This window comes from Heterodontus francisci, chromosome 16 (assembly GCF_036365525.1).
Source record: "Heterodontus francisci isolate sHetFra1 chromosome 16, sHetFra1.hap1, whole genome shotgun sequence".
In the NCBI taxonomy this organism is placed as follows: domain Eukaryota; kingdom Metazoa; phylum Chordata; class Chondrichthyes; order Heterodontiformes; family Heterodontidae; genus Heterodontus; species Heterodontus francisci.
The window spans coordinates 57,356,413-57,372,941 of record NC_090386.1 but is presented as its reverse complement, the minus strand read 5'-3'; the positions used below and the strand labels follow the sequence as shown (position 1 = coordinate 57,372,941).

The 16,529-nt window shown below is 40.8% G+C and overlaps 1 protein-coding gene across 3 annotated transcripts in view; it reads right to left on the bottom strand.

Moving 5' to 3' along the window:
• LOC137378111 (cadherin-4-like) overlaps positions 1-16,529 on the bottom strand; it is a 714,047-nt gene that overhangs the window by 234,383 nt on the left and 463,135 nt on the right. For all 3 annotated transcript variants that reach the window (XM_068048209.1, XM_068048211.1, XM_068048210.1), the window contains one exon: positions 15,017-15,190. In XM_068048209.1, the coding sequence (XP_067904310.1) occupies positions 15,017-15,190 (174 nt within the window). The remainder of the gene's footprint in view (positions 1-15,016; positions 15,191-16,529) is intronic.

The window sequence follows — 16,529 nt, the reverse complement described above, 5'->3', positions numbered from 1 at the left end:
ACGTTCTATTTCTTTAAAAATTTAAATGAAATGCAAGGGCTTGAAGTACTTTAAAAATGGCGCCGGTGCCTGCGCAATGGTGCCTGACGCTGTTGCCAGGGGCGTGCCACCTGCCCCCTCCACATCTTTGGGGGAGGGGGTGATCCATCCCGGCCGTTTAAATGAGCCGCCCAGCGATACGGCCGCCGCCGTGCAACATAAATTTTAGCCCACTACGTTACCAGTCCAACAAGGAAAGAAGCAGTTTTGAATCCGGTTCTGGGAAATGAAGTAGGGCAAGTTGGAATGTGTTACAGTACGAGATCATCGAGCTAACAGTGACCACAACATAATCTAGTTTCAAGTAATTATGGAAACAGATCAGAAAATATCCAAGGTAAAGATGCTCAACAGGGGACAAGCTAATTTCAATGATTTAAGAAGGAACATAGCACAGATAGATTGGAAAGGCAATTGCAGGATAAAGCAATAACGGAGCAATGGAGGGTTCTGAGAGAAGAGATAGGTCAAGTATAAAGTAGGCATCTTCTTTTGAAGGAAAAAGGTAGGGCACCCAAAGCAAATGAAACTAAAGTTAAAATAAAATAGGCTTATGACAAATATCAGGAGCAAGATTTTGTTCATAACCAGGAAGGAGGGAACTGATAAAGTTATTGTGGGGGATAAAGAGAAGGTACAAGCAAAGATTAGAAGGCAAAATTAAATTAATCCCGAAAGCATTTTATAAACATATAAAGTGCAGCAGTTTGCTAGTGAAAAGGTTGGGCCCAGTAAGGCCCCAAAAGGAAATTTTCACATAGAGGCAGAGGACATGGCTAAAGTATTAAATGAGTACTTTGCATCTGTCTTCACAAAGGAAGCGAATGATGTGAAAGTTACACTAAAAGAGGAGAGGGATGATATGGCAGGATAATAATATATAGAGAAGAGATACTAAAAAATGGTTACTGAAAGTCGGTAAATCATCTGGTCCAGGTGGAATACATCAGAGGTTATTAAAAGAAACAAAGATGGAAATAGCAGATACATTGGTCACGAATGGGAAGCTCTGTGATAGGGTAGAGGGCAGGAGAGATTAAATCATAAAACATTTAATGGTACAAAGCCAAAGGGAATGGTAACGGGACAAGTTAAGAAACAAAAGACATGACTAGAGGATGTCTGAATGGCAGGATAGCTGCCATCAGAATGCAAAGTAAAGGGATTAAGAAAGAAACAAGGGAAGAAAAAAAAACAGCAAGGGGCAGAGATTGTCATCTAAAATTGTTAAACTCAATGCTGAGTGTAGAAGTCTGTAAAGTGTCCCGATGAAAGATGAGGTGCTGTTCCTTGAGCTTGCATTGAGCTTCATTGGAACATTGCAGCAAACCAGGGACAAAAAGATCAGAGCAGGAGCAAGATAGAGAGCTAAAATAACAGGCAACTGGGAGTTAGGGGTCAGGCTTGTGGAATGATTGCAGGTGTTTTGCAAAGCAGTCACCCAGTCTGTGTTTGATCTCCTGAAAGTAGAGGAGTATTTCCAGCATTTTCTGCCTTTACTTCATTTGGAAAGGCATTAATCAAGGAGAGTCATCATGGATTTGTTAAAGGCAAGTCATGTCTGACTATCTTGATTGAATGCTTTGATGAGGTAAAAAGCAAGTTTGATTAAGGTAGTACAGTAGATGGTGTAGGTATGGACTTTTTAGAAGGCATTCAACAAAATGTCCACAGGAGGCTTGTTAAGAAGATGGAAGTCCATGGAATTAAGGGAAAAGTATGGAACTAAGGGAAAAGTATGGATACAAAATTGGCTCAGTTACAGGAAACAAAGGGTGCTGATGGGTGGATATGTTTCAGACTGGGTGTTCCCCAGGGGACAGTTTTGGATCCATTACTCTTTGCAATTTTTCTAGATGACCTAAATTCAAGTGTAGCATTGTAAAGGTTGCAGATGATATGAAACTTGGCAACGTAGTAGATCATGAGGAGGATAGGTATAGTCTTTAGGGTGGCATAGACAGGATGGTGAAATGGGCAGAAGGATGACAGATGGAGTTTAAAGTGGAGAAGTGTGAAGTGATGTACTTTGGGAGGGTTAATAAGGAAAAACAATATACTATATATCGCACAATTTTGAAAAGTGTAGATGAGTAGAGAGAGCTTGGTGTCCATAGACATAAAACCTTAAAGGTGGCAGTGCAAGTTGATAATATGATTTCAAAAAGCATATGGATTACTTGGGTTTACAAATAGGATAGAATATAAATGCAAATAGACCATGTTAGAACTTTATAATCACTGGGTAGGTCTCAGCTGGAGTATTGTGGACAGTTCTGGGTGCTACACTTCAGAAAAGATGTCAAGGCCTGAGAAAAGGTACAGAGGAGATTTACCAGGGTGTCGCCAGGGATGACAGACTTCAGTTATAAGGAGAAGTTGGAAAATTTAGGTCTGTTCTCCTTCAAACAGAGAAGGTTAAGAGGTGACCTAAGAGAGGTTTTTGAGTTGATGAGTTTTGATAGAATAACTAGGGAAATAATATTCCCTCTGACAAGTTGGTATATAACTAGCAGTCATAGCTTTAAAGTCATAGTCATTTATGGCATAGAAGGAGACTATTCAGCCCATTGAGTCCATGCTGGCTCTCCGTGGAACAATCCAAATGATCATGGAAAGTGATCTAGAGGATAGATGAGGAGACTATTTTTTTCACTCTGAGTTGTTGGAATTTGATATGCTGTACCTGAAAAGGTGATGGAAACTAATTCCATAGAAAATTTCAAAAGTGAGTTGGACACGTATTTGAGGATGGGGAACATACAGGGCTATGGACAAAAAGTGGGAATGTAGGACTAAGCATGATGGCTCTTTGAAAGAAACAGCACAGGGACAGTGGGTCAAATGGACTCCTTCTGCACTGTAAGTTGGAATCATGGAATCACAGAAAATGTATTCAGAAACTATTTTCACTAGAATTATCTTGTCTTACGCATTACAACTTCTCCTGATTTTGGATTTACACGATTCATTACATCAATTACTGTTAGTCATACTCTTCACATTCAGCTCTTCCCTTGAGCTTAGTCATTGGAGCAGCTGTGGTAAGGGTAAGCATTAAAGTCACGCATTTCCCCAAGCAACTCCCCTTCCGGCTCATCACTCTGGTATGTCAAACTGATGCTTGTTTCGTCATATTTGACACTGAAAATGTAAATAATCTATTCAAAATGTAATTCATACAAGATTTTAATTAGGGACCTATTTGGTATCTGATCTCAAGAAAGGTATATTGGTGGTTTGGGGATTCTAGAACTCTGCGCAGTCTAAGCCTCAAATCATTTACTTTAAATTAATTTCACAGTCTGAGCACTGACTTCATTAATATAAACAGAAACCTTTTCTTTAACAATGGCCTAAGCGGAGTGTAATATAATTATGTTACTGGATGTGACAATTACTCATGTATCACCAGAACACACTGGTGACTTGTAAAAACCATCAGCTGAATTGTATCAAACCTTTATTTATCTATTTTGATCTTCAACACTGATTATTAAAATCAGCTAGGATATTACAGGCATGGCAATTATTCCATTAATCAAACATTACAGGAATAACACTGCATTCAAATAAAACTTTTATGTTTGATTAAATAACTCCAAACAGCCCTTAGAGTACACATTTATTTTAGCAGTTTTCAACAGGCAGCGCTTTCCAGACAAGGAACATTTGTTCCATATAATCCTGTAAATTTTCTTCCAAAAAAAGACTGAGGAACCCAGTGGACTCTAATGACCATCTGACTAGGATAATATTAAATAACAAAAATCATTTAATACAATGACACGTCTTCTCAGTACACTTAGTGTACAATCTACAACTACATTGCTTGGGTTTCGAAGGCTGGATTGCCAGGACTCAGAGGTTGCATGTCGGACAATATTAATTTAGTTTATCTGGCTTGCTTCTTCATACAAGTCCAGTTTCAGGTTTTTTTTAACCATGATCCATATCCCTACAAGCTCACTTGAATCATGAATCAAGCAATTTCCCTTTTTCAATACCACTAATGAACATTTGCCGAGAGTTTACTACAGGATTCTTAATGGCAGTGGAATTAAATAAGAAAAGGCTGTCCAGCCAATTGTGCATGGTTCTCCCAGCCAACCATGCATATTGTGCTGCTGTGACTGCACTGAGCAGCAGTTTGTTCCACAAGTCAATGAAGAAATTATTCCATTTATTTAATCTCCTGATGGATGTGAACAATTTCAGGTAACTATCTGAACTTTGCACAAATCCTACAAGTTAATTGAGTGCAATCTTCTCAGGTCTTGAATTTTTTTCATTAACCTCCTTCTTCACCAGATATTTTCCTATTGTTATGACCAGGTGAGAGGGGTCTAGGGATTTCCTCTCGGCCTTTGCTTGGTTTAACTGTAACAGGGTTTAATTTTTTTTTTAAACACCGTGTTTTAGCTCCCCCTTCGTGAATCCTTGTTCACCGCTTTCCAATTGTAAGGCAACGAAATCAATTCAGACAGGTTTTCTTAGATTTTAAACAAGAAAGTTAGAAGTTTATTAATCTTAAACTCTAATCTGGTTACCGACTACAAATATGCAACCACACTAGCATGCATGCGTGATAAACACACATGAAGATAGAAACAGAAAAGTAGAAAAGAATAAAGGGAAAAACTTTGAGGCAATAGATGGGTTTCTATTTTACTGTCCTTTGAGTTTGCTGTGAAGTCTTTGGTTGCCGGTCAGACTTGCAATTCGTTGGAGCCCAGTGCATGCTTCAACTTGTTTCGAGGTCGGAGTCTTTTCTCTCTTGATGTTTACATGCCTTCCGAGGGTCTGGTGGCTTGGGAGAAAATGAGAGAGAGAGAGAGAGAGAGAGAGCGAGAGAGAGACAGGCTTCCTTGTTCCAGGTTCCGGTTCAAAACTGCCTTCTATCACCAGGGCCTGATGAAATGTATCCTAGGTTGTTAAAAGAAGCAAAAGAGGAAATAGCAGAGTGTCTGACTGGATGCAGGTGTGGTACCAGAGGATTGGAGAATTGCTAATGTTGTACCTCTGTTTAAAAGGGGAGTGAAGGATAGACTGAATAATTACAGGCTAGTCAGTCTAACCTCGGTAGTGGACAAATTATTGGAATCTTTTCTGAGAGACAGGATAAACTGTCACTTAGAAAGGCACAGGTTAATCAAGGAAAGTTAGCATGGATTTGTTAAGGGAAGATCTTATTTGACCAACTTGATCGAATGTTTTGAAGAAGTAACAAGGAAGATAGATGACAGTAGTGCAGTTGATGTGGTCTACATGGATTTTAGTAACGCATTTGACAAGGTCCCACATGGCAGACCGGTTAAAAAAACAAAATTTCATGGGATCCAGGAAAATGCAGCAAGGTGGATACAAAATTGGCTCAGTGGCAGCAAACAAAGGGTACTTGTTGACAGCCGTATAAGTGACTGGAAGGCTGTTTCCAGTGACGTTCCACAGGGCTCAGTACTGGGTCCCATGCTTGTTGTGGTGTATATTAACAATTTGGACGTAAAGGTAGGGAGCATGATTAAGAAGTTTGCGGACGACACAAAAATTGGCCGTGTGGTAGATAGCGAGGAGGATAGCTGCAGGAAGATATTGATGGTCTGGTCAGATGGTCAGAAAAGTGGCAAACGGAATTCAACTTGGAGAAGTGTGAGCTGATACATTTGGGGGGGGGCGTCAAACAAGGCAAAAGAATACACGATTAATGGGAAAATACTTTGATGTGTAGAGGAAGTAAGGAACCTTGGAGTGAATATCCACAGATCCCTGAAGGTAGCAGGGCAGGTCGATAAGGTGGTTAAGAAGGCATATGGAATCCTTTCCTTTATTAGATGAGGTATAAAATACAAGAGCAGGGAGGTTATGTTGGAATTGTATCACTCATAGTTACGGCCATAACTTGAGAACTGTGTGCAGGTCTGGTCACCTCATTATAGAAAGGATGTAATTGCACTAGAGAGGGTACAGAGGAGATTTATGACAATGTTGCCAGCACTGGAAAAATGCAGATATAAGGAAAGATTGGATAGGCTGGGGTTGTTTTCCTTGGAACAGAGAAGGCTGAGGCGAGATTGGATTGAAATGTACAAAATTTTGAGTAGCGTGGATAGAGTGGAGGTGAAGGGTCTATTCACCTTAGCAGAGAGGTCAGTGATGAGGGGACATAGATTTAAAGTGATTGGTAGAGAAATTAGGGTGGAGATGAGGAAAAGTGTGATGGTCTGGATCTCACTGCCTAAAAGGGTAGTTGAGGCAGAGACCCTCAACTCATTCAAAAGGAGTCTGGATATGCACCTCAAGTGCCGTAAACTGCAGGGCTACGCCCAAATGCTGGAAGGTGGGATTAGAATAGGTAGATCATTTTTTGGCCAGCACAGATACAATGGGCCAAGTGGTCTTTTTCTCTGCCTTAAACATTCTATGATTCTACCTCTTTCTCTGTAGCACAATTCAAAAAAACCCAGGTTGCCCAGCAGGTTAGTCATGTGACTAGCTGGTTTGACCACTTCTGTTTGTGAATTCTGCCACCTTAGCAGTCATCCTGGAATGTGAGCTTCCTCACCTTCAACGTCTAGTGATAATAGTCAAAATTTTGGGTTAAGTGCACCAGGGAATAGTTCTTTGTCTCTCCAAGAACTGTCTATTAGTATGCAAATGTTTTTCCAGCCAAGGATCTGGTGATTTTATTAACAAGTCTTTTCTTCACTCCAGTAATAGTTTAAAATCAATGTTTATACGACAAAATTAATATGCCTTATTCTTGGCAGGTGGGGGTCTGCATGACACCTCCACACCCAGCAGAATGAAGTGCAATTTTTTTAAAAAGAGCATTTCAATAAAAGGAACTAGACAGAAGATAAGGACAGGAACACACACAGGTATCTCTCTCATTCATTCAGAGCCCTAACAATTGTTACAGCCTGTCTTTTCTTGGTGGCGGTGCTGCTTTAAATGGCCCTTTCTGGCACCCCAATAAACATGTGGTTTTTAGGGCAGTTTTTTCAGTTTGCACATTTCCATGACTGCCTAAGGGGCTTTGTTCTTGTTGGGGTCTGCAGGGCAGGGCGGGAGGTTAGGTTTAATTAGCCCTAGGTTGGAGTTCTGTTCAGGGGCGGCAGCAGTGGGCGGTTCGACTTTGAAATCTCTTACAGTGCCTTGATGATTCATGCAAGGGCTTTTCACCTCAGGGGATAGCTGGTTCCATTTTTTCCTGACTGTGGCAGCGGATTCTTTGCTAATCTTCCCTTTGTCTTCTGGGACACTCCTGCTTCCAGGTATTTGTCCAGATTCTACTGCACTCCCCTGTGTCACTTCGACTAGGTGATGCATCACCCTCACGGATTCTATGCCCTTTTGAGGACTTTCTTTGTCTCTGCAGGTGCCTGTAAATGCTGTTAGCAACTCTGCTGGGGGTGCTTCTAGCGTCTGCATTTACATACGAGGAGGTGGGGTCTAATTTTTTAAACATTTTGGGGTTGGCTGACCAGACAGTAGGGGTTTTTATCCGGGATTCCCCCTGGACTTCCTTTAACCTGCCCTCTTGGTCATTTTTTCCCCTTTCCTTTCTAACCTGCTGCCAGCCTTGTGCCTGCCTGCCCCTTTTGTTCTCAGCAAGTGTCCCTTACAGTTCACCAGCCCTCTGCTGGCGGGTCCTCCAAACACCGATACAGGACTTAGGGGTGCAGATTTCACTGTAGGTTGGGGCTTCCCCTCAACCAGGCACATGTAGCAACTCCTACAGTACTCCACCCCATCTTTGTGGAATTTTGGCCAGTCAAACTGCTGTCTTATGCAGGCTTGGGTTTTACGTATACCGACATGTACAGCCACTGCAATCTCATGGGCCATTCTTATTATTTCTCTCCGGTTCCTTTGTGGCACCACTAATTGGTGAACCATTGTCCATTCTTTGCTCTCAGATCTGTGAGGAGAACTCCATTTCCTCATCAGTACCTCATTCTTTAGGGAATAGCAATCAGGGACCCAGTCTGCTTCAATTTCAGATTGGGCAGCTTGTACTAAGTCTCTCAATACTGGGTCCGATCGCTGAGTCTTAGCTAGGGAAGACTTATTTAACTCATTCCCTGGGTCTTTAAACTTTCCAAAGAAAGTCTCGGACAGACAGACCTCATGGTCATCTGGCTGTAGTACCAATAAAGTCTCCTCTGGGGGAGCTGGTTTGATCATGGCCTGATTCATTACACATTCAGGGAAACTGCAAGAGACCGTCTCCTACCACTGCCCTGTTCTTCTGACCTCCTGTGGTCTTTCTTTCACTACTGGGGAAGCTGCCACCTTTGGCTGCATCAGATCATTACCTAGGAGCAGGTCAACCCCAACCACAGGCAAACTAGGGACAATCTCTACGGTCACCGGTCCTGAAACTAGGTTGCACTCCAAGTGCACCCTGTGTAAAGGTAAAGGCATATACTGTCCTGCAATACCATTCACCACCAGTCTGGAGTTTACTGCACTCTGCGGAAAAGGTTAGGCCTTTTCCCAGTAAAATGGATCTAGTGGCCCCTGTGTCCCTGCAAATTACTATGGACTTGCTTGTCCCACTCGAGGGGTATGGGGTTACTCTGCCTTCAGACACAAAACCCTGATAACCTTCAGGAATTCTATTAAATTTTCCTGCACTTGCAACGGTAAAGTTCCTGGGTCTCACTCTTACTGCAGTTCAAGCCACAGCTTGTTCTGTTGTGCTTTGCATCAGGTTTACTTCTTCTCTGAGCGGGTGTGCCCTGATTAACCCTACAGGTTTTCCCTTTAGTTTCCAGCAGTCAGCTCTTAAATGACCTGCTTTATTACAATGGAAGTACACAGGTCTCCGGGTCTCACTCCTACTCACAGCATTTTCCTTTTTAGCTGGAGGAGGGTCCCCTGTGTCTCCTGCTTTTCCTTTCTCTCCCAGGACTGCTTGGGCTTTTATCACCTTCCCACTCTTTGTCCTTTTCGGATTTGTGGTGGTGATTAGGGAAGGTTTTCCCCTGGGAAACAGACTTATAAATGAGAGCAAACTTATCGGTCAGGATTGTGGCTTGCCAGGCTCTATGAGCCTTCTGTCCCACTATGGAGAGCGGGAGAGTTTTTAAATTCCTCTAACAAAATTACTTCTCTGAGATTTTCATAGCTGAGCTGTACTTTAAGAGCCCTCAGCCACTGGTCAAAAGGCAGCTGCTTATTTCTTTCAAACTCCAGGTAAGTTTGATCAGCCTGTTTCTTGAGGGTTCTAAACTTTTGGCGATAGGCTTCTGGTACTAACTCATATGCCCCATGGGTAACGTTTTTGGTCAGTTCATAATTTGATGAACTCTCATCTGCAACATGGAATAAACCTCATGGGCTTTTCTGGTCAATTTACTCTGTAACAGCAGAGTCCAGGTCTCAGCTGGCCACTTTAAATGCCTTGCCAGTTTTTCAAAAGACAAAAAACGCTTCCACATCTCCCTCATTGAATTTTGGGATCAGTTGGGAAAGTTTTAACAATCCTGTCCCTGCCCTGAATTACGCTGCTCCATATTGGCCATGCTTTCACTGCGGTTAATCTGTCGCCCCCTGGTTAACTCAAGTCGCTTCAGCTCTATCTCTTTGAATTCTTTCTGGACGGTTCCTTCTCTTTCTCTCTCCTCTCTTTCTTTCTCTCTCTCCTCTTCCTCTTTTTCTTCACATTCCTTTTGGAAGGCTCTTTTTGTTACTCTCTACTGTCTCTTCCTTTCTCTTTCCCCGTCTTCTAATTCAAATTTCCTTTGTTCAATTGTACCTTTGCTAGTAATACCATGTTGGGGTCTACTTCTAAACCTGTTTCTGCTTCTTCAGGTTCAAGGGAAAAATGGTTTGCCACTAGCCTTAGGAATTCAGACTTCCCACCCTTGCCACGTACAGTGATCCCACACTGCTCAGCCATTTTACTCAACTCCTCCATAGACAGTGCATTTAACTTATCCCAAATTACTTCACCCGGGCTTGGGGAGCTACCAGCTTCAGTCGCAGACATGTTAGTATTCTAGCACACACAACCACAAGAAAACCTGTACTGAAATCTTTTCTCTCTTATTTGATTGGGAACAATTTGACTTCCCAGTTCTAACTTCTCTCACTTGTCTGTGGGTAAAATCCAGGATGGTAGCCCCCAGGTTTCGGTTACAACTCGGTGAGAGGGGTGTAGGGGTTCCCTCTCAGCCTTTGCCTGGTTTAACCCTAACAGGGTTTAATTTTTTTTAAAACACCATGTTTTAGCTCCCCCTTCGTGAATTCTTATTCACCGCTTTCCAATTGAAAGGCAAAGAACTCAATTCAGACAGGTTTTCTTAGATTTTAAACAAGAAATGTAGAAGTTTATTCATCATAAACTCTAATCCGTTTACCGACTACGAATATGTGACACAACCACGCTAGCATGAATACGCGATAAACACACACGCAGATAGAGACCAAAAAGTAGAAAAGAATAAAGGGGAAAGGTTTGAGGCAATAGATGGGTTTCTATTTTACTGTCCTTTGAGTTTTCTGTGAAGTTGGTTGTCGGTTAGACTTGCAATTCGATGGGGCCCAGTGCATGCTTCAACTTGTTTTGAGGTCAGAGTCTTTTCTCTCTTGAGGTTTACGTGTCTTCCGTGGATCTGGTGGCTTGGGAGAAAGTGAGAGAGAAAGTGAGAGAGAAAGTGAGAGAGAGAAAGTGAGAGAGAGAGAGAAAGTGAGAGAGAGAGAGAAAGTGAGCGAGAGAGAGAAAGTGAGAGAGAGAGAGAGAGAGAGACTTCTTTGTTCCAGGTTCCAGTTCAAAACTGCGTCCTGCCTCTTTCTTTGTGGCACAATTCAAAAATACCCCAGGTTGCCCAGCAGGTTAGTCTTGTAACTAGCTGGTTTGACCACTTCTGTTTGTGGATTCTGCCATCTTAGCAGTCATCCTGGAATGTGAACTTCCTTACCTTCAATGTCTGGTGATCAAAGTCCATTTTGGGTTAAGTGGACCAGGGAATAGTCCTTTGTCTCTCCAAGTACTGTCTGTTAGTATGCAAATATTTTTACAGCCAAGGGTCAGATGATTCTTTTAACAAGTCCTTTCTTCACTCCAGCAACAGTTTAAAATCAATGTTCATATGACAAAATTAATATGCCTCATTCTTGGCAGGTGGAGGTCTGCATGACACTATGCATGCACAAATGTAAATACGTCAAAAATGTCTCACTCCACCACCTCTGTTGATCCCAGTGAGAGCAAAAGTACAGCATTGAAAGGGGAAGGAGAAACGGGAAAAGAAAGGCAGGCCAGGTCTTGTTTATGTTTGTTATACATTGATACTAATAGGAAAGCGCACCTACGATTACATCAGACGAGACAAGGAACGAGTTTAGCTGACATGGTCAAGTTGCTAGTGACCCTCACTAAGTTTACACATGAATAATGGCCTTTTGGGCAAAATAATATAGTGGGTGGCTGATGTCTGTGATCTGGTTCCAGCACACGGCAGGATCTTCATGACGGAAGAGAAAAATTGAAGATGGTGGCGAGGAAGAGAGGGGAACAAATCAAGAAATAAAATAAGGAAACCAAAACTTTTTGTACTTTCCTTTATGTTTTCTCAATGACATGTACACATGAAATTCAGTGAATGTCACTAGGCTACTTGACCATGACAACGTCATTCCTGGTCTCATCTGATGTAATCAGAGGTGCACTTTCTGACTGATGTCAATATATAGCAACCTAAAATAATACTAATATTTACAACTTACTGTTTACTCAAATTCCACCTCTTCACTGTTGCTTTTTGATGACTTCTGGGATTCTTCTATTTCTGCCTTTTCTTTACTTTCATCATCTATTGTTATCTATTTCCACTCTTCATTATTTCCTTATTTTACTATAGTCGCTCATTTGTTTTTCACTTACATCTTCCTCTATTTTTCCCACTATATTCAAGGTATAAACAGGATACTGCTAAATGCTCAGCAGGTCTACACTTTCATACAGGTCAGTCCTATGAAAAGCCCTTCTCTAAAGTGATGCCAGTTCAGAGGAAATTCATACCTGAAAGGTTAAGCTGTCCTTCTCTTTCAAATGTGAACCGACCTGCTATGCATTCCCAATTTGATTTCTGGTAGTCAATGTTTTTTCCTCTTTATATGGGGTTCAGACAGCAATCACATGGAATACTAATGTGAAACCATGCACATGTGCTGCAATAAAATAGTTGCCAAGATTCTCAGAGAAAATACACAATTTAGCAGATCAGAGAAGGTAGACAGACAATTTGTGATGGGCAAATCATTGCGTAAATTTATTTACATTCAGTAATTTTGCTAAGTAGGAGAATTCTAGGAAAGATGGGAAAGTGTCAACCATACATGAAAACATAGGATAAATTTTCCACTTGTGCTCTATGTACACTACACAGACAACTTTATACAATATGTTTAATGTAGAATTTGTCACAAGATGCTCTGCAGTCAAGTAAAAGGGATAGGAGAGGTGATTGGAAGCATTATCAAGAAAAATAGACTTGGTTGAGGCTTTAAAAAGTGGGAAGATATGTAGCAAGTGAGGGTAGTCCAGACAGTAGAGTCAAGGTGGCTGAGGACTCCTCTGACAAAAATAGAGTGGAGGTATGGGGACAGGAGTGTGGGGGCAGGGGGGAACGTGAAGAAGACCAGAGTAAGAGACAAAAATGGCATGGGCTGGATTTAAAACTTCAAAGACTTTAGCAGGTAGCAGAGGTAGGGAGATGCAAAGCTGTGAGAATGAGGATTTTGAATTCAGTATGTTGGGGACTACACAAATTGAATAAAGTCAGGATGGGGAAGGCATGAGTGGAACTTGGTGGCAGAGATTGGTATGGGTTCAAATTTGTGAAGGATGGTAATGAAGTCTAGTCTAGAGGTCATGACAGAGTGGATGAGGGTTTTTCAGTAGTGGTGGAAAAGAGGTAAGTGCAGAAGTAGGCAATGGCATAAGGTGAAAGTAAATAGTCTGATTATCGATAGGCTTGGGGTTTGAAGTTCAATCGTTAGGTTGAATAGGACACCATGATTGTACGTTGTTTGGTTCAACTTGACCATGCAGCTAAGGAGGGGCATGTTAAAGGTGGCAGGGATTTTCATAGCAGCTGAATTCAGTAGTTTTATTCTTCCTAATGTTGAATTGGTGGAACCTCTGGCTCATGCATAACTTGATGTCAGACAGTTTGACAACTTGGAGGTGGTGGAGAGACAGCTAGCTGGGCATTGCAAGCATACATATGGAAACAGATCCCAGATGGAATCTGTCAACAGCTAGTGTCACTGGGGACAACATATAAATGAGGAAAAGTACAAGACCTTGGGTGCTCATGCAGAGGTAGCAGAAGCTATTTCTTGAGGTTTGCTGATTGCACTGGAATGAACAGGAGTGGGAATCATGTGTGGTAGTCCTGCAGCGGACGATGGAGTGGCCGACCATGTTAAACACTTCAGAGAGGTCAATGCTGAATACGGTCTTATGATCATAGTCACAAAGAATGACATTGGTGACTTTGATCAGAGCAATCGCACTTCTGTGAGGCAAGTCAATAAATGAACTGCGGCATGTTGATGATTTGAAAATCTATAGGTTGCACTTAAGATACAGACATTTCTTAGTTTATCCTCTTTCAAGGGTAGGTGCTTTGTTTGTTTCACAGCATTGTGGGTATGTACTTGTGCTATATTGAAATCTTCCAACAGCAGAAATGCTACTCAAACAGTTCTATTGAAAAATGGCAGAAGAGAAATATGTCACAGGAATGGAGTTCACGAGGTTGCTTGTTTGTCATCTCTGGCGCCCTGTGCTACAGGGTGGTTGGCTGCTGGCTTGTACAGGTGATTCTCCACAAAAGAACCCATTCCATTGGAATCAAGCCATGACAGAAGGTGGTGACTAAAGGTTATGTGCTTCTGAACAGATAGGGAAACATGCACACACAAAGGCAAATGAGTCATTTCCATTGTGACTCTCAATTCATATGTTTAAATGGATGTATTCAAGCTAACATTTTTGCTGGATTAGCATTATGGCTCTATAAATGGTTAATCCTTTAAAAGTAAGATATTGTACGGAAAGCAAAATTGAGCAGCTTTAACATTTCTGTTTAATTTTCTCTCTAAATCTGTAATTTTACTTCATAATCATTTTGAAATAAAGAAACCAAATATAATTTTTTTTCACCTTGGTTTACACAGAAGCCTCAGTATCAGACTTCTGTCAACTTTGACCATTTTCTTTTCTATCTATGGCCCAAGGTATATCATAATTTTTATCAAATGACTGTACCCAGATTAAACAAATAAGTAAAACAAAATAAAAATAGAAAATGCTGAAAATACTCAACAGATCTGACAGCAACTGTGGAGAGAGAAAGAGTTAACATTCCAGGTTGCTGGCCTCCAGTTCATGAGTTCTGACGAATGTCATCAACCTGAAGTGTTACCTTTGTTTCTCTCTCCACAGATGCTGCCAGACATGCTGATTATTTCCAGAATTTTCTGTTTTTATTTCAGATTTATAGCATCTGCAGTATTTTGTTTTTGTATAAATAAAATGTATCTGAATAGTGAAGAACCATGAAGCAAGCTCAACCAGTTATTCCAGATCTGCCTCAATGAAAAGGCTAATTCTATAGTTAAATTTACTGATTGGAAGTAGCAGAAAAGCAAACACAAATGGAACTGAATGGAATAACTGAATTCAACTTCTGGCAACTAGCGGGGAAGCATGAAGCATTTGCCAAAGAATGCCATCAAACCTACAACACAGATGACACTTAGTAACTCATGCAAATAAGACATCTCGCGCAAAATACAATATTTATGCAAAGCAGTTCTTCATTCCAAGACACTTCACTTGTATAAGATTTATCATGTTTTGCTGTTCTTGTGTTTAGAATAAGATGTTTTTATCCAAAGACAGTGTATGTGTGTGGATACATACAAAACACTTCAATCTTTTTCTTTCACTGCTTACCCGAACCAGCTGGAGGGGGAAGGGCCCTCTGGAATTTTCTGGCACATTGATTGGAGGAATGACCCAATCTCTCTTCTGTCGTTTCAGCCCATTGGAGCTCTGCTGTTGGCGCCATGGAAACAGTGTATCATCAAGCTGCTGTGAAGACTCGGGAGGCACATTCTTCTTCCCATTCTGTTCATGAAATAAAATACAAAACTCTTCAGATATGACTTCAGGAAATCAGTAACGAAAACAGCCCTGGTGGTCAGTCTGACCCGCTGAAAATTCACACCTGAAAATGAATCAAAATGTTCCAGTTTGACAACTTGATGCAATTGATTAGGACCTATTTAACTCTCACATGGGATGAGATTATCACATATAAGTCAACTTGCATGTTGGAACAATTACATTTTTACGATAACTACCATTTATTTTGCAGATAAGATTATTCTGCACTAAGAAAGCACAGCTTTTGTCAAAAACTTGTGAAACCGGTACATGATCTGACATAAATTTGGTATTCAAATTGAGGGAGTAAGAGCACATTTTACTTCCATGCAGTAGTAAAATCTAATGTGGATTTCTTTTTCATATATTCACATCAGAACCCAGAAGAAAGATTGTACTAGCTGTGTGACTCAGTGCTCAATAAAGTGTTGTTTGGACTGAGATATCATTGCCACCTCAATTTACTGATATGCCTCCTTATAAAAGTACCTTAGCCTCCCATGTAATTTGCTTATTGTGATATTTGCCATTCCTTTATATGGGATACTTGTTTATTTAGGCATACATTTCTCCCTGTTCTTCAAGTTTCTAACAAACAAATTTCTGGAGTTTGGAAAACCTAATATTGCAATTAGTTAGAAAGGTTTTGGTCATACATAACACTTCTGATTTTTGTCAAACTTCCTAACACATATCTGAATGCAGGATTTTATTTCATCAATGTACTAATAGTTAACCATCAAGAAAATGAATGCTTCCCACTAATTATTCAGGTTTTCATCAATGGAATCGTTCCGTCCCATCATTCCCGCCAAGTAAAATCTTCTCAAATGATCGTTTTCTAATATTCTGCAGCTCCCCTCCCTCAACTATCAGCTCCATGCACTTGTATTAAAGCTCCTAATATTGCACTGTTTGCTGATTGCTGACTTAGCTTTTGACTGAAATGAAGAGTAATGGCTCACAATACTGCCTAATGGAGTATTATCATTCCACAAAAGTATCTGGTTTACCAAAATAAGGTAATGTTGCTCACTATTTACTTTCTTCCTGAAATAATTTTCTTCAAGTGAGTCATTACTTAATGCTCTGCAACACATAATGCTCCAGAATTGATTTTTATAGCCAAATCAACAATGACTACAAATAAAAGTATTATACTGAAAACAATTAATAGCCACAACATTAATGTGTTGGGACACTCAACCAAAAAACTCAATTTGAAGTCTAGTCTTCATGGACACTCATCCCTCAGTTTGCCCTGGGGTAAAGACCAAACTAATCCTAAGAGACAGAAGGA